This window comes from Mustela lutreola, chromosome 2 (assembly GCF_030435805.1).
Source record: "Mustela lutreola isolate mMusLut2 chromosome 2, mMusLut2.pri, whole genome shotgun sequence".
NCBI classification, from domain to species: domain Eukaryota; kingdom Metazoa; phylum Chordata; class Mammalia; order Carnivora; family Mustelidae; genus Mustela; species Mustela lutreola.
In genome coordinates, this window is record NC_081291.1 from 34,478,129 (window position 1) to 34,501,756 (window position 23,628).

At 53.9% G+C, this 23,628-nt stretch overlaps 1 protein-coding gene across 1 annotated transcript in view; it reads right to left on the reverse strand.

Moving 5' to 3' along the window:
• LRIG1 (leucine rich repeats and immunoglobulin like domains 1) overlaps window positions 1–23,628 on the reverse strand; it is a 109,979-nt gene that overhangs the window by 25,376 nt on the left and 60,975 nt on the right. Inside the window, exons 4-8 of the mRNA XM_059161457.1 lie at window positions 9,752–9,889; window positions 7,426–7,569; window positions 5,671–5,814; window positions 3,334–3,477; window positions 636–779 (exon numbers count right to left, since the gene is read on the reverse strand). Of these exons, the coding sequence (XP_059017440.1) occupies window positions 636–779; window positions 3,334–3,477; window positions 5,671–5,814; window positions 7,426–7,569; window positions 9,752–9,889 (714 nt within the window). The remainder of the gene's footprint in view (window positions 1–635; window positions 780–3,333; window positions 3,478–5,670; window positions 5,815–7,425; window positions 7,570–9,751; window positions 9,890–23,628) is intronic.

The following is a 23,628-nucleotide window of genomic DNA, read 5'->3' on the forward strand; positions in this document are numbered from 1 at the left end:
CGCCGGGAAGGAGGCTTACGAATCCCACCGTGACTGTCCGGCGGAAACCGTCCACCCCGCTCTGGGGGCTGAATGCCCAGAGCTGCCTGGATGTTCTCTGGAGCCAACAAAGGAAAAGTTTTAACTCCTAGAAGAGCATCCTGAAGCCACTTCTGGGAGCCCCACCTAGTAAGGAACTTAAAGGACGTCGTTGCCTCTGCTTTGTTAAGTGACCCTACCGTAACTCAGGGAAAGACACAAGATGTCCTAAATGCCTCTCCTGAAATGGGGCCTCCTGGACCCAGAGCGTGCTGACGGCAAGTGGGGAAGATTCCAGAGACAGACGGAGCACACGGCAGCAGGACCCAAGCATCCCCCCCAGGGGCGCGGCAGGCAACGGCAAGGTTCTGGGCCACTGTCACCCTGTCAGCGCCACCCTGGGGGGACGGAGACATTTTTCTGCTCAACCAGTTTTTCAGCTAATTCTATGAAAATGTGATATTCTCCACACGCAGTGGGTCAGTTCTGGACCCAGTTCTGACTCGAGAGCAAGGAGAAGGGAATTCAACAAGGCAGCTGGCTGGCTCCGTGGTGCCTTCCCCGCCAGGGGACCCCTTCATTCCATCCCCCCCGCCCCGCCCTGGTGAACGACGTACAGAACACGTAGGTTTCGGAGGCCCCTGAAGGCGCCTTCCGCGATGTGGCTGATGGAGTTGTGGCTGAGGCGCAGGACGCTCAGGCTGCTCAGGTCGGCCAGGCTCTCCTCGTCCAGCCGCGTGAGGTTGTTGAAGGACAAGACCCTGGGGGAGGGAGGGAAGCACACGTCATCGTCACTGTCGCGTCCCCCGGTCACGCCCTGCCCCTGCCCGCTCCTGAACATGGAGCCACGGTCAGCAGGGTCTCGGTGGGACGAGAGGACACTGGCAGGCTCACCACACTTCCAAGGGCCAGAGGGGTCGGGCAGCTAGAAACCCCCCAGCACCCCACCCCCAGCTCCTAGAACATTTGTGTAGGTCCCGGAGACCGGAAAGCCTGTGAAGCTGTGAGGATGACACAAGGTCATACAACACAAGAACCCTGAAGGCTCCAATCCCTCATGCCGGGGTCCATGACCAGGGGCGGGGGGTGGGGTGGGGGGTGGGGCACGGTCCTGGACTCAGGCTATCAGAAACCTCTCAGGACGGGGTCACCCCAGTGTCAGGAGCAAGGGAGCCCAGTCACACCGCCGACGTCGGCCAGCAGAGGGCACCACTAGCCTCTGCGTGGACCCAGCCCGCTTCTCACAACTTGCTGCCTTCCCAGGTAAGAGTCTCCTGTCTCCATGCCCCCGCCGCAGCCAGCCGGCCTCCAAGCAGGATGCCCCCCTCGTACTGTGAACAGGACAGGGAACACAGACCCAGAACACAGCGTTCCCCGGCACCAGAACCAAACCAACCTCCCGGCACGCCCTCCTGCACCTCTGCCACCACACAGCCCTGGGTTGGCCACTTGTCCTATTTGTCCTCCATGATTGAAAAATGGGAAATTTGGGCTGGGGCGGGAAGAAGCAAAAAAAAAAAAAAAAAAAAAAAAAATCGGAAAAGATTAATGGGTTTTTAAAGGCGGCAGGGAGTTAACATTCTTTCCCTCCTAGGGAAATAAGTCATGGTGTCTGTCAGTTGGAAGGACCTGGCAAGTGATCAAAACTACATCCTCACCTGCAATTACAGAACTTAGCTGAGAGGAGGGGCCGGAAACGCTGGGAAGCTATCCTAACCTGCCTCTGCGGTTCCTGGACGCCTGGCAAACTGCTAGGTGGTTGAGACACTTCCGTAACCTTCTCTGCCCCTGGTAACGGGGACAGATGACAGCTTACATTGCCCTACCTGCCAGACAGGGGACACGCCTTCACCACCACCTCAAAACCAGCGGTGCGCGGGCCTCCGGCCGGACCGAGCACTACTCTTCACTCAGCGACGGGCCTGGCTCGGGCATGGGGGACGGAGAAGGCCTCTCTCGCTCCCTCATGGTTCCCAGGCGTGGACAGCAACCAAGTAGGAGACTGGGGGGTTTTCTGGGGACACAGCCTGAGCCAAGAGGTGGCCAGAAGCCATCCATACCATGTAAGAAAAACAGGCAGCCGCACTGCCACGAAGGGCCAGGAAGCCAAGTGCGCCGCCAGGTTAACAAACACGTACCCGAGGAGGGTACATCAGAGGAAAGAGGCGGGACTATGGATTTTTACAGGAGATAATCACGGGCTCAGTGAAATTCGAAATCCAAGCCAGTGTGCCACAGGTACAGAGAAAGAGAGAAAAACACCACCACAAGACTCAACCCTGAGTTTAAACATTGCCTTGCTGGCCTGGTGGGGTCAAGAGGGAGACAAGACAGAGGCCCGGCACTTTTAAGAGCCGTTCATTTCAGTGGGTGAATCTTCAACAGTGAAGTCTACAAAAAAAGAACACCCACCCAGACCCTCTTATAAACACAAACACAATGGACTACGCTGGAACGGATAAACCCGGAGGGCATCACAGGGGAGGAGCCCATACGGCAAGAAGCTACACTTTTCCTCCAATAGCACCCATCTTCTGCAGGGGGTCAGAAACAAACAGGCACGAGTGTGCCCTCCAGGGGCCACCAGTGACGCATGGACACCGCACCTCGGCCAGGCCCTCCTGCCATGACCGGGTAGGTCACCATCAGTGACCTAGGCCCTAGGCCCGGCCCACAGCCCAGTCTGGGGGTGTCCGGAAGCGAGGAGGGACCACACATCGTGCAGGGAGGAGCACAGACAGCTCGCCCCCTGCCGCAGGGGTACAGAGCGGGGACAGGGAAGGGGACAAGGGCTGGGATGACGTGTCTAAGGGAAGGAAGGTGGGCGCCCCGACCATGCAGTTCGCCCACTGTCAGGGTGCCGATGTCGCTCCGGTCCCTTCTGTGTGAGCCCCAGTAAGTCTTGTCACTAGAGACACACACGTCCCTGGGTGGAGATGCCAATGGACGAGAGCCCTCCAGGCATCTGCAAGGAGAACACCCACGTAGGCTTCCCTTCTGGAACCCTCTCCAAGGCCTAGAAGGCCCTAGGGACACAGGCTGCCTGCAGGGATCCCCACAGCCCCAGCTCATCTGAAAGCAGGGGTGCAGAGAGGAGCTCAGGAGGGTGTCCAGCTCGAAGCACCGAGTTCCTCCCTGGGCCTGGCTGGCTGGGGCCGTCCTCCCCCGACACAGGCTGCAGGGTCCCCGCCCGAGTGCCCTGCCCCGTCAGAGCTGGTCGAGGCCACCAGGCCCCAGACCCCATCAGCGCCACCACGCTCTGAAGGGTCACCACGGGCAGAGTCTCTCCATGCAGGGTGAAGGCGGGACACTTACAACTCGTGCAGCTTCGGGCAGAAGCTCCAGCCTTCACGGTTAATGCGGGTGATGGAGTTGCCGCTCAGATGCAGCTGGTGCAGGGCCGAGAGGCCGTACAGCCAGCCTCGGTTCACCTCCACCAGGCTGTTGTACTCCAGGTGCCTGCAACGACAGCCCAGGGGGGAGGGTCCTGAGGAGCTAACGACGGTGGCGGTGCGCTGCGTGAGAGGCTGGCGGCAGGGGGGCATCTGGGACGGACGTGGGGGAGGACCCGCCAACCCAACCGGCAGATGGCCCTGAGGGGCAGGGCCGAGCTGGGAGCTCGAAGGGCAGGGGGAGACTTCCTTGCAGGGACCTGGTTAGCCAAGGACAAGCGAACCAGGCACCCAACTGGGTACAGGGGCTCCGAGCACAAGGCCCAGCAACAGCTGAGCCCCTAAAAGGAAGTGAGAGCAGAGAAGGTAAGGGGTACTTGTGTCCCCCTCTTAGAGAGAAGGAAACGGAGGCTGGGAGAAGTTAGATACTGTGTCCAAAAATCCCTGCACAGCTGTGCAGGCGGTGAGGGGCTGGCGTTCAAACCCAGGCCTGGCCTCCAAGTTGGCGCTCGGGACTGTGGTGCCTGGAGACACACCTGAGCTCCGGGGGGTCAGACTACTTGGATTTAAATCCCAGGTCTGCCACTTTACTGGCCTAATGGGGCTAAAACATGGGTAAGATGGAGAGACCTGAGGGTAGCAATTTCACAAGGCTGTACGAAAAGTGAACGGGAAAAGGCCCGGATTTCAGCACAGTGCGGAGGGCTTTGCTCCCATCAAGGAGCCCAAGGGAGGACATCCTTACACTGGTTCCCGACCCTGCATGCTGGAGCCCAGGGCAGCCCCAGCACACTGGCCTCTAATTCCAGGGCTGCCCCATGTTCCTATTATAAGGCCTTTGGGCAGCGAGGTTTTGCTCTTGTCAGTCTCACTTTCTGCCTCTGCTCAAAATGCGAGCACATTTATAAATAACCCTCGACGTGCATGAATGTGCTCGACATAAAAACCAAAGGGCACGTACTGACTCCATTTTCTTCTGGGAGCTCTCTGACTCTCAGCACAGAACCACCTGGATTTCGATGTTCAAAACAACAGATTTAAGGCGGTCAAGTAAAAAGTGCTTTTGAACTGATAGAAAGAGACGTGCGGCGAACCCCCAGGGCCAGGAAGGGAGGGGGAATGAAGACCGCAGAGCTAGCAGATGCCCTCATCTCACTGAGTGCGTGGGTCTGGGGGTCATCAGAGAGGCTTCTGATACGGAGCAGGGCACAGAGCTGACGAGACGGGATGCAGGTTTTTGTTTCCTGTTTCCACTGCAACTATCACAGAGGACATGAACACAGCGATGGAACTTACAGACCCTGGAGGGGAGAGGGTGTGTGTGCGTGGGCGTGTGCACGTGTACACGCACATGTGGGGTTCCTGAGCAAGCTGCATCACTGGCCGTAACACAGTCTCCAGCGGACCCACCGAGATGGGTGGAAACCAACAGGAGGGGCGCCTGGCTGGCTCAGGCGTCTCTTGATCTCAGGGCTGAGTCTGAGAGCCACGCTGGGTGTACAGATTACTTAAAAATAAAATCATGAAAAAAGAAAAAGAAAACCCACCCAGGAAAGGACGACCAAAGACTGTCCTTTGGGAGCAGAAGTGGGGTAAAGGGGGGGGCTGGGGGGAGACGGGCCAAGGCCCCGTTTCCGTCTCTCTGACCGGACTCAGTCACGAGTGTGTGCTGCTGACCGCTGACAAACTCATTCAGATGTTTAAAAACGGAAGACCGGTAACAGCCTTTTCTGCCCTTCTCCACATGCTTTTCGGGACTCGGCCTGCAGGCGTGCTCTGTGGCCCACACATCTGGCGGGAGGGAGGGCTCCCTCGTAAAAAGTGGAACATCGGCACCCCAGGGCCTGCTAAGCTCACGAAACATAAATAAATCTCCCGGGAGGAACTCGACACTGGAGGCCCACCTGCACATCCAGACAGACGGTCAAGTCCCAAACAGGGAGACAGGGACCTTCCTGCTGCCGGTGGGAGGGGCCCACTCTGCAGCCCACTGCCCACCAAGGACACGCTGCGGGAGAGAAGCCCAAGCTAACCCGCTCTGTCTTCCGCCTTCAGCAGCCTGCTTCCCCGACCAGACCCACGGGAACTCCCCCGAGACTTTCCTCGCCTCTGAGAAAAAGACTCTTAGATTGGGCAAAGCCACCAAAGCTACTGAGCGGGGCCCAGCCTCCCAAGACCCAGAGGGCAGGGGGCCAGGCCCGGCAGAAGTCCTCGGCGACGCTTCGAGGCAGGGGCTGAGGGAGCCCAGCCCCGCACTTACAGCACGTGGATCCTGGACAGTCCCCAGAAGGCCCCGTCCGTGAGCTTGCTGATGTTGTTTCGCTGGAGCCTGAGCACCTCCAGACTGTCAAGTCCCTGGAACGTCAGGCCCTCGATGACCCGAATGCGATTCCTATTCAGGTCCCTAAAAGAGAGGAAGGCCTTGGGCTCAGAGGTCATGCAGCACATGTTCCCCGCTTACACCTGTTCCCACGCAGGCCCAGCTGGGTTCCTGGCCAGCAGGGAGAAACATGGTGAGGATGTCCCAGCAAAGCCCAGACGGACCGCGGGGGCCCACCAAGTGTCCTCCAGCTGCTCCCACCTGCCGTGCAGCCAGGGACAGGGACCGGGCCATGACGCATGAAGGCAAGAGGGCATGGGGTTCCACAGAAGCCAGCCCCACCATGCCTCCCTGTGACTGATCCATGACTCTGCAGTGAGGAGGTGGGTGTGACTCAGGATGGGGACGTCTTAGGTGAGGTATCTCTTAGCTCAGCAACAGAAATCCATACCAGATGCCCTGATCCGGAAAACACCTAACCACTGGACAGCAGACAGCAATGGTGGTTTCCACTGGAGGCGTTAATGGGGTCTCTACCGCTGGAGAGGAGTGAGTGCATGTGGGGGAGGAGGGGACTGACACACCAGGAAGCTCACACAGCCGGCTTCCAACCCCGGTGTGATAAAACCTCAGTGCACCAAAAGATTTCAGGAATCTGGGTGGGCTGGTCCATTAGTAACACTGGGGGTAGGGAAGGGAAGAACACAGGGTTGACCAGAAATACTTGGTTTTCCCCAAATACTTCTGGAGTGTCTCACAATGATGCCCCACACATGACATCCTGAGCATCACAGACCTTCTCCGTGGCTGAAGAGACCAGCACTCTCCCGCACAGATGTGTGTGTGAGAGTGAGTGTGTAGGAGTGACAGCAAGTGTGTGTGTGAGACAGAGAGAGAGAGAGAGAGAGGGAACCACAGACGTGAGAGCACTGGTGGGCAGGGGACCCTGTCTTGCTGCCAAACCTGGCCCTGAACAACTGCTGTGTTCTGTGTAAACCCAGTCTCTGGTGCCGGCTTCTTTCCGAGAGACACTCTTCTCATACAAAGAGAACACAGGAAAACAAAAAACCAGGAAGCAAAGGATCCACTGGGTTCCAAGAAATAGGTTTTCTTGAACCCAAACCCTGTGCATTCCTAAGAGGGCACTCAGCTTTGGATATCAAAAAACAAAACAAATAAATCCTTTCTTAACAAAAAATCAAACTGACTACCTTGTAATATTTATCAGCAAGATGGCCCACCTCTTCTTCCTCTCAAACTGCTGGTGGACACCATAACGTCCACAGTACAGATTTTATGGGAACTTTTACACATACGCACACGCGCGCGCGCACACACACACACACACACACAAAACCCCTAAGACAAACGCCCCAACCAGGAGCCTAAGCATTAGCCAGGATCAGCTGACCACCAGGATTCCGCCATTTCATTTTGGAACGTGCCAGTGAGGACAAGCATATATATCCTCAGTGGATCTTGGTTTCTCCACAACCTGAGGCAGGCCACAGGCACCAGACCCAGCATCTAATTTGCTTTTATTAGGTGTCGCCACAGGGCCATTAAGGATAGTTTACGCAGAGCCTGACGGAGGCGGGGTGAGGAAGGGGCTGCATTGGGAACACGGTCCGTGGGGACATCTGGCCTCCATCGGGTCTGGCTCACCTTAATGAAAGCGTGGGTTCTGATACTCACAGTTGTGTCAGCCTGGGTAACTTGAATGCTTTCATGGGAAGGTGGGTGATCCTGTTTTTGCTCAGGCGAAGCATTACCAGCGACCGGGACAGGCCATCGAACGCTCCCGACTCCAGGGTGCCAATCCGGTTGCTTGCCAGGTTGCTGGACCAGAGCAGGACAGAGAACACAGGGGTCAGTGGGGGCCTTCCTCATTCTGTCACAGACACTGGTGGGGCTAGGGACAAAAGCCAGCACACACCCAGAGGGATGGGTTTCCGATGACACACTTAAAATCTTTACTCTTGGACAGGGGAGCCAGGAAATCTGGCCACTTTGGGCCTCGATGGACGTTTCACTAGGGCTGCCTTCCATTGTGGGGGAGGGGTCGGTGTCCTTGACCTTCGTCTCAGCACCCTCACAGTCCAGCTGGGCTGTGCACAGGGCCGGTCTCCAGAGCTACTTTGCGGGATTCCCCCAATATCCACTAACCAAGAGTGAGGGTTCAAAGCTGATGAGAAAAACCCTAGAATCAGAAAGCAAACCTCCAGGCAAGGTCAGAACAGATTTATTAATGTAAGGAAACAGTCCTAAATTTTATTTACTTATTCAAATATTTATTTTTTTTATTTTAGATAGAGTGCCTATGTGGGGAGAGGGGCAGAGGGAGAGAATCTCCAGCAGACTCCTTGCTGAGTAGGGAGCCCAACTCAGGGCTCAGTTCCATGACTCCAAGATCATGACCTGAGCCGAAATCAGGAGTCGGATGTTCAACTGAGCCACCCAGGGGCCCCATCAGCCTTAAATTTTATGGCGGTTCTCACTATACAACTTCATGTATACCCACACATACTCCTATAAATCTGTATAAGCCAATTCATTTCAATCATTTCCAGCGTATCAAAGAAACACTAGTTGAGGAGACCTGCACGGGGTCCCTCTGGACAACAGGCAATTCTGTAACGGGATGTCCACTCAGAGGACTGTGCACGTACACAGCACCTCCCCTCAGAGCGCACGGCAATGTACAGGTCCCACCTGTGCACACATTCCACCAACACACAGAAAGGAGGAGAAACAGAGAGAAAAGGGAAGACCAATATGTTATTCCTCTCAGAAGTTGCCACTACAACCTTTCCTTCTGCCTTCCCTGGACAAAGGCTGCTTTTTGTGGCTGAAACAAAAAAGGAGAAAGACCAGAGCGCAGCTGCTTCCAGAGCGCCAGGAGGGGATGAGGCACTTTTCACCTCTCCCTTAGGCCATGGCCCAGCGCCGGGCACACAGGGACCCCATGCCAGCGGGGCTGCACTCTTCGCTCCTGACACTCCACAGGAGAGAACAGTCTGTGTCATGGAGACACATAGGCCAGGAGCTGCCAAGACAGCAAGTCCCCCCTGCTTCCGTGCAGAAGGAGGTCAGTGCCATTCAGTTCAGTGGCTGCTGGTGTCTTTGTCCCAAGCCAGGGAGTCCCAAGTGGCAAGTGGGCACCTCTGAAGGTCCCCAAGGTGGGGGGCGCAGCACTGTCCCCCGGCCTCACAAAAGCCAGGGCGCCTCCCGTTTCCAATTCTGCAGTCTTGATGCAGCCTAAGAAAAGAAATCACTCCCCCTCCTTGGAGTCTTGGACAAGCCATGTGCCAGCCTTGGCCTCCCTGAACAGAGCGGTCAAAACAACCCCTAAACCAGCCTCATGAATGAGTCCCCAAATGACTCAGGATCGGTCACTGACACAGCGAGTGAAAGCTCACATGTCATCAGAAGACACCTCTGGAGCCTGGGTTTTTAGTTTCTTCCCCAGAGCAACACTTCCCTACCAACAAGCAGTAAGCTCCACAGGCGTGAATGGTGCTTCCTCCCGGCTCCCATCCGCTGGGTGTGAGAAGGCGGGTGAGGACGGGTGAAGGGGATGTAGGCCCACAGAGACCTAAGAGGTCCTGGGAACCACACGAGGGCATATGTGCCTCCTGGAAGAGCCCCTGTGCCAGGCTTCAGGAGGGTGGTGCCTCGACAATCAGCCTCAGCAGGAAGGCCTCCCTGCAGGGCCATTTGCTAAGCACCCCTGAACCTTCTTCTCTCCTGGCTCTCCTGGGAGCAGCCCAGGAAGTGAGGACGAGCGCGGCTCCAGTCCTTGGGGTCTCACCGCTCTCCCAAGCGGTGGGTCTGGGAGACTCTTCGCCTCTCCCCGCCTCGGCTGCCATCGGTGCCGGCTGACTAACGCTGCTCCGTGAGGAGATGCTCTGCAGATGTGCCAACAGGAGACAGTGGACCGGGGTCCCCCGCCCAGCCCCCGAGACTCGGCATTCACTCTGCGTCCACCCCCAGGGGGCCGACAGCAGAGCAGGTCACTTACAGTTCCTTGAGGGGCAGCCCATGCGGAAAACAGGTGTTCCCAATCTCGGTGATGTTGTTGAAGCTCAAGTCCAGCACCTCCAAGGAGAGGTAAGCCTGCAGCCGACTCCCATCCACGCCGCGGATCTTATTGTGCTGCCTGAAACACACAAAGGAGGGACTCAAACATGTCTCTTTGCAAAGAAACAGCATTTTCCCCATTGTTTCTTCCAGACATCTCCTTCTCTAGCAGATTCAGAAAATTCTCAAAGTCATGGTGTTCTTCAAATGATGCCTCCCTTTCTGTTTTCCGCAAAGTCATCACCTGCTGGCTGGGTGCTACAAAGAACTGAATTTTCTGGCAGCCACTAGTTTGTCTGCCCAAGTTCAAAGCCTAGGCTGCTCTCCCCAACGATGAGAACACAGGGGTCATGAATGTCATGTGGAGAACACCGAGACCAGAATTCAGAACTCACCAGTGCATGTTCCCATGAAGAATGTGCCTGGTGAAATCTGCCAGCTCCAGGGGCGGTTCCCATCTAGAACCTTCAGAGCAGAGCCCAGCCCCATCACATATGGGACTGCAGGCACCAGAGCCCAGAGTTCAGGTCTAATCCAACTCAGTGCTTCATGACACACCTCGTGTTTTGCCAGGCGTGAAGACAGGCACAAGGGATTTTTTTTTTTTTTTTTAAATGACACGCTTCTGACAACCTAAGGTGGGGGGGACATGAACCTGGTGTTTGTTCTACCTTGAGTCGAACCCTCAGACCATCCTGACTCTACCGCCTTGATAGCTCTGCTATTAAGCTTGGGCTCCTCGTATGGAAGATGGGGTCACAACCCCTTCAGGGACGTGGATCGCCCAAACAAAACTGCATGAAAGCTGACTTTAACCCCAGTGTTCCGAGTGCTTAACCCTGTCTGAGAAAGGCATTTTACCACTATGACTTAATTACACCTGTAGCCCTCTTTCTGGAAAGCCCCCAGTCTAACCGACCGACGGGTGTTTATTAACCAGGAGAAAGACAACAAGTGCTAACCAGGGCTGGAGGCTCCCCCACTGTGGGTTTGGCTCTGCCAGACAGATTCAAACCGCAGCGGCCCTAATCCCAATACTCAGATACTTCAGGATCTGCCGGGTGGTAAAGCTGGGTCCCGGGCGCACACACGGGCCAGTTTCTGAGTCAACAGTGTCAGGCTCCCTCGCCAATCAAAGCATTCTTGAACACAACGCAAGAAAGCCAGGCGTCGCTTACCAAGTGGCATCTCTTTTAAACAAACACTTGACCAAATCGGTTCCAAAAGGCATAAACAAGGCTCTCTTTCCCAGAAGCTCTGGGGCAGCCTGTCCACTCCTTTGTTTTTTTCACAACTCTCCCAGGCCCTGAACCCAAAAATCCATTTACAAGGGCACAGCTCCGCACACGGGGAAGTCTCCCCAGCATGAAAGGCCACTTTTCCCTTGGCGTCCGTTCGCCGCCGCCACCGCCACTCCCCACCCCCACAAAGTGACTTCCTTTTAGTTCTTTATTATGTTCTTAATAAAGATGGTCTCTTCAGTTTGGGGACTCCAAAAGAAAAAGGGAAAAAAGAAGAGAAAACCTTTATTATGTTAAGTATGGGAAAAGAACATGAAATAAAGGCAGCGGCACTGAACCTCATCCAGCAACTGTGAATGCAGGACTGGGGAGCCAGGAAAAGAGGGGCTGAGAAAAGCAGGCACGCAGCACCGGTGGCCCCAAGTCACACTAAACGGGCCCAGACACATAGGAAGGGGCCACAGGACAGCTGCAAGGTCCCCCTCCACACACACTTCTCCCACGGCGCCTCGCCTCTCTCCTCTGTCTCTGCCTTTCATTTTCTACCTTTCTTGGTCTCCCTTGTTTATTCATGGACTCAACGTGTTCTGGGTCCCAGGGTGCCCCAGGCCCGCTCTGGAGGAAGGACGCGGAGATGACACGGGGCTCTTCCATGTGCACAGACGTCCCCCGTTGGCCAAAGAGGCAGCCTTGGGGAAGAGACACAACCAAGCATGGGAGTGAGGAGAACAGAGGCACAGGGGACGAATCGTGCCAGAAGCACTGAATTCCATGCCTTGAGCAGTTTGTGAGACCAGTGCCAGAGGCAGGAGGTGGACACGGGGAAGACACAAACCAGAGTGCACTGGCAAGGCCTCCCCGGCCACCCTGGGGGGTAGGGACTCCATGTCACCACGGTCCAGGACAGCGGGGGCAGCAACACGGGGACAGACACAAGAGAAGAGTAAGAGAGGGGCCCATGGGATCTGGAGAGCACAGCCGGGGCCTGCATTAAACAGTGATGCTCAAGGTTCTAGTCTGCAGATACTAAGGTAACCGGGTTAGCAGGTTAGTAGCTACACCTTGCATCCTTGTCTGCTCACGGTCCACTCCCAACACAGTGTCCAGAGAGATCCTGCTAAGACATCCCAAGGAATGGGGGAGCCATTTGTGAATCACCTATCAGATAAGGGATTAGTATCCAGAATATATAAAGAACTCCTAAAGCTCAACAACAACAACAAAAAAAAAAAACCCAAAGAACCCAATTTTTAAAAATGGGCAAAGGATTGGAACAGACATTTCGGCAAAGAAGACATACAAATGGCCAGTGTGCAATGAGAAGATATTCACCATCACTAACCTCACACTTGTGCAATGGCTACTGTTGAAAAAACACAAGTAAGTGTGGACGTGGATGTGGAGAAATGGGAACCCCGGCGCCATGCTGAAGAAAATGGTCCAGCAGTTCCTCAAAAAATTAAGTATCGCACGACCCAGCTTTGCCACTTCTGGCTGTATATCCCCAAGAATAGAAAGCAGGTCTGAAATAGAACACATCTGGCCAGGTACTCTGAACCCATAGGCTCCTCCTCCCTGTGTGTGTGTGTATCTCTCTCTCTTTCTCTCACACACACATGCACACGCATGCACACAGGCACACTTTCACTTCTTCGCTTGCTTTATTTTTCTCAAAAGCTCTAATTATCACTGCATCTATCCAATAATGTGCTTATTTCCAATCTAACACCTTCTCTCCCACCAGGCTGTGGCTTGGGGCGGTGGAGATGCCAGTCTGCTCTGCCCACTAACGTGTCTCCCACCCTGGAATTGTGAGGATCATGGAAGGGGTGCTCAGTAAATATGTGCTGGGGATTCACAAAAAATGAGTACCAGTTAAATTTCTGGATCTAACAGATTTGGGGCTTGCCAGCATTTAAGCAGAAGAGAATCACGCAAGCAGAGGTGTTCAGTCCGGGAACCTGAGGGAAGGAAAGCGCGTCAATGGCCCTCAGGCAGCCCAGCTGCCCAGACAACACAGGGGACAGAGCCCGCAGTGACTCTCCGGGTTCCTCGGGGCTCCAAGCTGCTGGTCCCAGCTGCCAAGGGTATACTGGCCTTTTCCCCTGGACGGATATCCCTGCTCTACACTCTAGCCCAAAGCCCGGATCAAATCCCTCCTCAGCTCCCATGCTCTGGAACACTGACCGCTCAGTTCTGTGCTCCCACAGATTCTAGCCCCCCCAGCCCAAACACTACAGGAACCACACTGTGTTAGACATCTCTGTGGACCGTGGCCACTCCACCCAAGGCGAGGAGCTCTTGCTGGGCTGACACTTGTCACAGCACAGAAGAACATGCCAGGAGCACTGCCCAGCTTGCCAGTGTTCAAATCCCAGTGAGGCAACGGGCAGGTAGGACCCTCAAGAGGAGCCTCGTCTCTACAGTGAGGCGGGAAGTGCCTCTGCCCCACGAGTGATGGGACCCATCACTAAGAACTTGCTCAATAAAACCAGTTATTTTTATTGGTCATATTTGTATCCTCAGAGCCAGGCTCAGGATCTGGCTTGTGGGAAATGCTCTGGCAAAAGAATAAATGAACCAAATTAATGAATGACTGGTTCCTGTCCATTTCTCTGCCACATTTCAGGGCAAGCGGGCAGGCGTGACTCCTCTCTCGGGAACAAAGCATTGACTCAGAGCTCTCAGCCTTCCCTTTGAGCAGGAAGTAAGTGTGCTCCAGCTGGAGAGTATCACACCCAGCCACGGGGAGACCAGGCTGTCGTGGGCAGCTGCGCTTCAAAGCAAAACCCAGACGAAAGCTTCTGCAGGACTCGGCAGCTAGAGACCTGCTGGACCCCCAGCCAGCCGCACGACATTCCCCTCCTCACTCCTGCAGCGAGCGGAGCTTATGTGCATCCCCACCCCCATCCGGTCCCAGCCCACCACACTCTACCCTACCCCATCCGGGGAAGTCGGTCTGTCCAAGAGACCGGCTCCACACACCCACCCATAAAGCTAGAGGCTAGAGAGCCAGTATTCAGGGGAAGCCCTCCCACCCCCTTAAGAGGAGACAGCTGTGAAAATGTGTTTGCTGCCCTGATTCCATCAGACCGTCGGTCCACTTTCAAGACCCTGCTTTTAATGCCATGTGCAACATGGAGGTGGTCATCAGGTCTCTCCTTTAATGTAACTAACTGTCCCACTCCCAAGAAGGTCCACGCTTATCCCGGTAAGTTCCAGATCCTTGTTCAAGTTTTTGCTAGCGACAGCTGACCAGTAACTCCAGATGAAGCCTCTGGGAGATCACACAGCCACCTAAGGAGCTACGGACCACTATTCTCTGTACTTTATAGTTGAAGACACTGAGGCTCGGAGACCTGCTGGGATTCTTCCGAGGTCACACAGCTGAGAAGCAAGAGGAACCAGAATGCAAATTCAGGGGAGCAAGACTATCTGGCATGAACTGAGAGACTCTCCCAGCAGAATTTTAAGGACACTATCCTGGATTCGATCCATAAACCTTCCGCATAGCTTGGCTAGGTCTGAATGCTAGCTGGCTGTCTCCTGGTCATCTCAGAGCGGACTGCGTAACTGGATCTCCGCAAGGCCTCGCTTTTGTCCCAGCTTCTTGGAAGCCTGCATGCGCAGCCAATGTGCAGAGGGCCTCGTGCTGCCTATCTCAGCAACAAGGCAGAGGAAGCTCAAGGTCTCACTCATGGATATTCCGAATGAAAAAAACTAGTTCCTTTGAGATCGTGTCTTTTAAGGACCTGTATTTGAAGTTGGAACTGCTACCTTTATTCTTAGGGACTAGAGAGCTGCGGAGGGATGCACAGCCTCTCTCTGCCACTGAACCAAACCAGAATGGTTCTGTGGCTGGGGGGCTGGGGAAGGTGCAGGGATCACGGTACTCGCCTCCACCCAGTGTCGGTTTACCCCCTGGCCTGCCCTCTGGGGCAAGGAGAACTGAATACAGCACAAGTCTATTAAACCAACACCTGTTAGAGGCTTCAAAAATAAAATCAGTCTTCAAAGGCAGAAGGCAGGCAAGATAAGCTCTCTCCACTTGGCTACATTTTCAGACCTGATGTTAAATTGGACAGTAAAACAGACAGAGGCATTTAAAACCAACATTGAAAACTTTTTATCATAAGTGATTGTTCCACTATGGGTCTGTGAAAGCCTCATTTACAAGGTAGTCCCGTTGGTGGTAAAAAAAGATCTCATGTCACGGACAACAGCCAGGAAGAAAGGGAAAGGAGATCAAAGGAAGCAGGGTCAAGGTGGGTCAGATGGATTACAGCTGGTTCCTGATATTATGCACCTACTGTCTACACCAGGAGTCAGCCAACGTCTTCGATAACAGGCCTGGTAGCAAGTAATTTAGGCTTTGTGCATCACGCATTCTGTCACAAGTACTTGACTCTGATGATGGCGTGTAAATGACAACACATAAATGAATGAGTTCCAGTAAAACTTTATTTAAAAAAACAAGCTGTGGGCCACATCGGACCCATAGTTCACTGACCCCTGGTCTACACTATAGCAACTAGTCTGGGTTGGTGGGGGCGTCACCCAGATTCGAATTCTAGCTCTCATGCAGCCTTGGGACTATCTGTAAGTCACCTTCTGCATCTGGTTTAACAACCTGCAAAACGGCGCTCAGGGCATCTCTAGAGCAGAGAACCCTCCCACCCACGCCAGCGCCACTGATCAGACCCATGACATGTGCCACGTCCGCGCCACTGATCAGACCCATGACGTGCCATGTCCGCGCCACCGATCAGACCCTTTCCCATTGACGTCTTCTCTACCGCTTCGAGGAAGTGGGATCTAAGTCTCCATCATTATTCCATCCCTCAAAAGACAACCCGGGACTCTGAGCAGAACCGGGGGAGACAGACAGGCAAGCGGGGTGATCTTACAGAGCCTGGAGATCCTGTGTACCCTCACTCCTCCCCACTCCTGCAGTGAGGCAGACACGCGGAAGCCGGCCAGCGCACAGTTCTATGTCTAAGCAGGCACGCCCCGTGGCTCTTCCAGAGAATTGCGGAGACTCCCAGAAATCCACTGTCAACTCCCAGAGTGTCGATTCTCACTAGTAACAGCATGTCTTCCACATTATCTCAACATCCAACTTTCAAAAGGTCTAACAAAAGCAGCAAAATTCAAATTCCAGACCTTGTTCTGTCTGAACCTCTAAGAAACCATGTCCCATGGTCTAACCCTGAAATGGAGAGAGAAAGAAAAAAGTCCTCGACCTGCCACCACCGCCCCCGTCAGTACTCATCACTGTACTCCCCGCAGTGATCCTGGCGAGCATCCTCCCACTCACACACTGCCGGCTCCCAGCACCAGAAGCACCCCGTGCCCGGCCCATCCCATGCTGCCCCAGAATCCGTTCTACAGCTCTGCACCCCAGCCCCTGCAGCCCCACAGCTGGCGCTCCAAGGTTGGACCAGAACGGACAGACACGTGCACATAGCCTTCAGGGCTGCCTGGGGCTACAGGGTAATTGTACAGCCCATACATGGAACCCACACAGAAGGTGACCCTGTTATTACTGATTTAGTGGAAAACTCTGTGCAGGGCAGAGAGGCTCTGATGCCTACCCAAGGGGGTTGGCTATGTACTATAGCAAGCACCAAACACGAAGCTAATCGTTCCAAGAATACAGGTGAAGAGAATCATTTTTCCTTTGTTGAAAAAGACAGCACTACCAAAGGGGCCATACGGTCCAGTGGTGGCAGCTGCTGTATTCATTTGCAAAGGTTTTCATGGCACTACCACAGGCCTCCGGAGAAGTGCATCATTCCGAGTGCAGAGCTCAGTGCCTGGGTACCACGTGTGCTCACCCCCGTACCTACCAACGGCTCAATTCGCGATTCAGACATGTGCTGCCTCCTTCCCGTCCCTCTCCTGGCGGTTCTTCTTCCCAAAGAAAACAGCTCCGCTCTACCACCCTACCACCCTGACGAATCCTGCCTACTCTTGCGCTTTCTACACACGTTCTCGCTCCAGACGGGCGCTGGCTTCAGTATGCGGCCACGGTCCTTCGGCACTCGGCTCGTGGGACTCATCTGTGCTGTCGCACGAGCTGGCGTGAATTCTTTTTCATCGCCGTATAGTATTTCTAGGGAGTGGCCAGCGACTGATTTCTCATCCTACTGTTGATGGGCATTGCGTCATCTCCAGTTTGGGTTACTGCAACAAGCGCAGCGATGAACACATCTCGGGCGTGTGTCGTGGGGCACATGTGTGAACGCCCCTGGGGCAGGCGTCTACGTCCAGGCGTGGCGCTGATGCGCAATCTCGGGGCACACATCTGTTCAGCCTCAGCCATCACTGCTCATTTTCTTTTAAACCAAATTCTCCTGAGTTGAAATGTATCTGAAAAAGCCTTTGGATCCAATGGTTCACTCAACCACACTGCCAGAGACCGCCAGCCTTCCCCATCTCTCTGCCTGCACTTGTCCCCCCACGAAAAGCATCAGGAACAGCTTGGGGCCGGAGAGCATGGCCAGACTCAATCTAATCTTGTTCATGTGTCCAACAGAATTATTTTAAGTGGGAGCCTAATGAGCACCAAAAAAGGAAAGGATAAAAAAATTAATAATAATTCCTAGTCCCAAATTGGCAAGAAATAATGCACCACATGTACCAGAATCGACACCATGAGCAACTGGAAATACAAAGATAAGGAGGTTGCAAAAACAGAGTCCAGAAGAGCGTTCCTGGGCCACTGTGAAGAAACGTCCCGCCTCCCAGAGTGACCGTCCAAAACATCCACCACCCCCAAGCCTGCTTTACAGTCATTCACCTTCTTAAGAATGAAAACCAAAACCATCTGTTCTACTGCACAAACTGACAATTTGCTCTAAGAAACCAGGGATGCCTCAGAAACGGTCCAGCTGAGGTTGTTTGCTGGGCAGGAAATGAGAATCCGAACACGCAGGTTTCTTTCTCTCCTCTCCTCCTCGCCCTCCTCCTCCTCCTCACCGCACACCCCTCCCCACCGCTGCTGGTGAATCATCAGTTCCCTGGGGAATTCTGGCAGATTCTCAGCCTGGCTGCAGAGGACGTTCCCGATCTGTTTATTCAGGTGGAGATCGGATAAAAAAACAAGAGCAGCCCAGTGGCGGGATAAACAGCCTCCAGCAGGCGGGGTCAGCCCCTCCGAAGGCAGGACGGGGCTGTGTCAACCAACCTCCTGACCCCTTCACTTCCTTTAGGGTCACCCGCCCCTTGGGGTCTTCGATGAATGGTTTTGATTAACTCCTTGCAAAGAGATATGACGTCCCATCCCCCTGGGAGTGGGTGGCCCCGGGCAGCTTGATGCAGCAGAGCCCACGGGGTTCCCCCACCCTTACACACAGCAAGCCGGAAGCCTAAGATCGGGAATGGGGAAAGCTACGCATGGTCCTGTCAGCCACCACCATTCGGCGATGTCTAGAGTGACCCAGCTGATGAAGGACTCTAAATTCTCAGAATCCCCATCCAAACTACCAGGCTCTGCATTCCATTCCAAGATGTATAAACAAACAAACAAAAAGGAAACCTCCTAAGGAGACGTTCCCAGCTGAGTCAAAGAAGCTCATCAGAAAAGACTACCTGCTCTATGAGTCCAACAGAGGATATTCTGGAAAAGGCAAAACAGGGGACCAGGGAGAAGATCAGCAGTTGCTGAGGGTTACGGGGAGAGAGGGTTGAACAGGTGGGGCACAGAGGATTTTTAGGGCAGTGAAACTCTTCTTAATGTTACTGTAACGGTGGAAACATGTCACTGAACATTTGCAGAAGCTCAAGGAATGCACAATAGGGAACCCCAACATCAACTACAGAGTTAGTTAATAATGTATCAGTATCGGTACCTCCATTCTAACAAATGTACTGCACTAGCACAAAATGTTAATAGTGGAAATTGGAGGAGGCAGTATACGGGAAGTCTCTGTACTCTTGTCTCAATTTTTCTGTAAACCTAACAGTGCTCAAATAGTCTATTAATTACAAACAGATCAAAACAAAACCTCCTAAGGTATTAAGTAGTCCCGAGGTCATTACATCATTAGAATGTAATTAGAATTTTGAGCCAATCTGCTTTACTGCTATACCCTTCGCACCCAGAACCATGCTTGGAACATAAATGGGGCTCGATAAATATTTGTTGAGTAAACAAATGAATTACAACTTTAGTTCAGTCTCCCACATTCATTACCACTAACCTGGACAAAAGAACATTATTCAGAAAAAAAAAAAAAAATACTGAGGCAAGACCAAACATCCAATTAAAAATTATTTGTAAAGCAACTGAAGGTCTAGGGGCTTCTGGGTGGCTCGATCATTAAGTGTCTGCCTTGGGCTCAGGTCATGATCCCAGGGTCCTAGGATCGAGCCCTATATCAGGTTCCCTACTCGGCGGGGAGCCTGCTTCTCCCTCTCCCATTCCCTCTGCTTGTGTTCCCTCTCTTGCTGTGCCTCTCTCTGTCAAATAAATAAAAGCTTTAAATAAAATTAAAGGTTTAGCCTGGAAATCATTAGGCAGAAAAGCTGTCATATTGAAAAGAAAATGCTGAATGAAATGGACTTTTACGTTAACTGTGCATTTTCTCCAATTTAAGACCGAAAGCAGACACTGCCAATTAACCAGGTTAGCGTTCAGCAACCAACAGTCCGTCCTTCCCGCACCTGGCAGCAGTGAGGGGCAGCCCTCCCCAAGTTCCCTGTTGTCCCTTGGCCACAGGCAGAAAGGGTGAGGAGGAATTCAACTCGGGGAGCTCCTAGGACACCAGTGACCTCCAAGCCGCAGCTGGACTGCACCCCCCAGGGAGAAAGGCTGTGCAGTTTTAACACGGGTGGGGACTCCAGGGGACGGTCAAGGCATGGAGAGTCCGTCCGCTGAGCATGGGAGGGAACCTGTTCTGGCATCTGCGCAGCACACAGTGGCACCAAGCTGAGCCAAGATATGGAAAGCCGGGAACAATGAACCCCTCCCTCCACTCGAAATTCCCACCTACACAGTCACCCCCCCCACCCCGCCACCACCCCCCAGGTCAGGAAAGCCAAAACTATCTCTTTACTGGTCAAGGCCAACATGGCTACTCCATTTTCTCTCTCGGCTTTATCTTCCCCTACATCCATCAATGCATCTAGTGGCGCAGGTCCTCCCAGAGTCGAGGAGCTGGCAAAGCAAGGTGGGCAAGGAGGAGAGAGGGCAGTGGGGAGGGTCCCGACCAGGCCCCAGCCCCGGAAACCTGCAACAAAAGGTATCTACTCAGCTCCTCTGAGAGGGTGTGAAGAAGCCACAATGGGCAGTTCCCCTCAAACTGTCATCTCGACACCAGGAGGGCAAGGTGCCCGCGTCCTCCTTGCCCTGCCACATGACAGGGAACAGCTACGGCACTGCACACAAGAGCACCCCTTCTCCGCAGTACATGCTGGTCAGCAGCGGTGGGGAGCTCGCCTGCGAACCTACGACCCTGGCAGGCTTCGTCACCAGCCAGGGGTTTGTGCCCCTGGGAGACCTCACCATCCAGGACTTGAACACAGGTTTCTCCGGCTGTCCCGAAGTCTGGGTTATGCCATTCTACCTGCAGCAGCACCTGCTCCTGCTAAGCCACAGAAACCCCAAGACTGATCTGTGCTCAAATAAATTGATCATTGCTTCTTTGCTGTACACCATTCTGGCTTACAAAAGGTCTCCTAGAACACTCCTCTTTCAGACACCCGGGGACACCTGCAAGTGGAACCTTACAATTCCCGAACTAAAGTGAATGTTCTGGTGGCTGCCCTTCCATTTCAGCCTTGGGCACTGAGCAGTACTTTGCACTCAGGACCCTGTCCACACCCCAGTCCAGAGCGAAAGGCAGGGAGTCCTGCCGACCGATTCCCAGGACTGCCACTCTTCCAAAGATGCCTACAGAAAAAAGGTAGGAAATCCTACAATACATTTGCCCTGGATGCAGTAGGAATTTCTGCTCTCCTCTTTTGCATGTGATTTTCATGTGCTTATTATGTAACTAAATTGTTATTTTACAAAGCTGTCAATGCAACTCAGACACTGAACCCTGGGACTGGATGCTTCAGTGTAGAAAGGCCAGGCCTGCGCCAACAGCTCCGAGGCAGAGGGTGTCCTGGGGTGAATGGTGCCAAGGGGCCAGCGTAAGCGGTGGTGGCCTTTCCTCCTGAGGTGCTGGCAGGGTGGGGTCCTGGACTGCCATTCACTGGGCATACCTTCTCCTCCAGGCAGGGATGGTGCAGGGTTCCGGGGTCTCCTCACAGACCCCCAAATCTCAGGGCACACAGCCGGTTCCAAGTGGTGAAGACGTCAAAGAACCTTCCTAGCTAGAGCCAGGACAGTGCCCTGGGGCCTCTGCAGTTGGTACTGGTTCCAATACCCTGCGGGCCACCAGGGCCTCCACTCTCCCCGTGCCTTCACACCGCATTTCCTCCTCAGTCCACGGGGGCAGGAGCAGCAGGGGCCACAGCAGCAGGAAGAGGGGTCTCAAACCGTCCCAGGAGCCCAGCCGGGGAACACCCGAGGGATGGAAGCTGTCCCCTCTTCTGCAGATCCGGATGCTGAGGCATCAGGAGGTCAATGCAGCAGAAGCAGGGCAGCTAGGACCTGGGAAAGGAAGGAGGCAGGAGGATCCCTGGGGAACGGGACTGCTCCAGACAGTGCCCTGGGCCACCCACCTCCTCTCAGCACGCACCCAGACTACATGCCACACCAGTGCTTCGATCAGGGGTGGACCTGACTCCGCACACTCGGGGAGGGCGGGGGCACCAGCCCGCGGTGGGCCACTGCGCATGCCCCCGCCCCTCCACAAGCACACAGGGACCTCCCAGACTATCAGCCCACAGCGGCTGCAGGGACCAGCCGGCCGGCCCCTGTTTCCACCGGAGTGGCCCCTGAAGGGGTGAGAGTAACTTAGCTCCTCAGGCAGTTAAGGAGGACAAGCCAAAACCCTGCATTCTCCAGGAAGCAGGCACCTGTTCACCCACCGCTCTCTACAACACCAGAGAGCCCCTGTTAGGCCAGACTCCGAGAGGTAAGGTCCTGGTCTGAGGTCACCTGCCCAACCGGCGTGCAAGCCCTGCTTTCCTCGGACTCCAGGACAAACTGTTCTCTGAAGGGAAAACGCCGGAGAGGCTTTATCATACAGCCTGTGGTTACGAGGACAGAGACGGGTCTGTGGGAGTCCCTGAAATCACCACAAGAGCCACAGAAGGAACCCTCCCTCTGCCGGCGGTAAAAACATCCCCAGTGCTTCCCAAGCCGGCTTGCCAGCAGCTCTGCAGTTCGAGGAGAAGAGGCTACCTCTGTGCTGGGCTGCAGTCTCCAAGACAAGACTCTCCCTGCTCTGGGAGCGACACCACTGGTGTGCCTTTAAAAACAGGGCCAGGCCCGCTTCCTGCCCCACCTAGAAGACTTCTGATCTCCCGGTCAAATGATTCAGGATCTCTCTTAGCATAGTTTCCCAAGCCTCCAATATAGATCTGACTGCACTTGGGGAGGGTTAAGGATATGTACAGTAGGATTAAGGAGCCGGTCTTCTGACGGTCTTTCTTATCTCCCCTGAAGATGGTAAGACCTGCTGTAACGTCCAAATGACCTCCAGGCACTGTTCTGGGACGGCCTCCAGGACCCCTGCTCTGTACCCACGACCACACCATCCCCTTGCCCTGTCTGCTGTAGCTTCCTGCAGGAGCTCGGTTTCTTTCTTGAGACCAAGGCTTCAATGTCCTCCTTTGCTTCAGATTATAAACAAAAACAAAAACAAAAAACTACCATCACAGATCCAGACATAAGACATAAACTACAAACTTAGAGACAACGCAGAAAACTCTGGGATCTAAAGCTAGGCAGAGTTCTTCGACTTGACACTAAAAGCCCAAACCAAAAAAAGGACAAATTAATACCCTGGACTTCATCAAAATTAGAAACATTTGCTTTGGGAAAGGTCCTGCTATGACAAAAGACAAGCTACAGGCCAGGAGAAAATACTTTCAAGCCACACATACAACAAAGATCCCCTATCTAGAATATTTATACACACATACACACACACACATTTTTTTTTAAAGATTTTATTTATTTGAGAGACAGAGATCACAAGTAGGCAGAGAGGCAGGCAGAGGCAGAGAAAGAGTAGGAAGCAGGCTCCCTGCTGAGCAGAGAGCCTGATGCGGGGCTCAATCCCAGGACCCTGAGATCATGACCTGAGCTGAAGGCAGAGGCCCCAACCCACTGAGCCACCCAGGTGCCCCTAGAATATATATTTTTTTAAACTCTGAAAACTCAACAATAAAAGCCAAAGATTCCAATTAGGAAATGGGCACTGCCAAACGCTGGCTGCAGGCAGAGAACCCAATGATTCACAGGCCGCTGGTGTGAACACAAGATGGTACAGCCACCTGGAAAAGGATGGCAGTTTCTCGGAGCACTGAATGCACCATTACCACACAAGGCAGCAACTCTATGGCACACGTTCACTCAAAAACCTGTAGGTGAATGCTCATGCCAGCTTTATTTTTAACAGCCCAATGAGGAAACAACCCAGACGTCCTTCAACAGGGGAATGGCTCGACCAGGTGC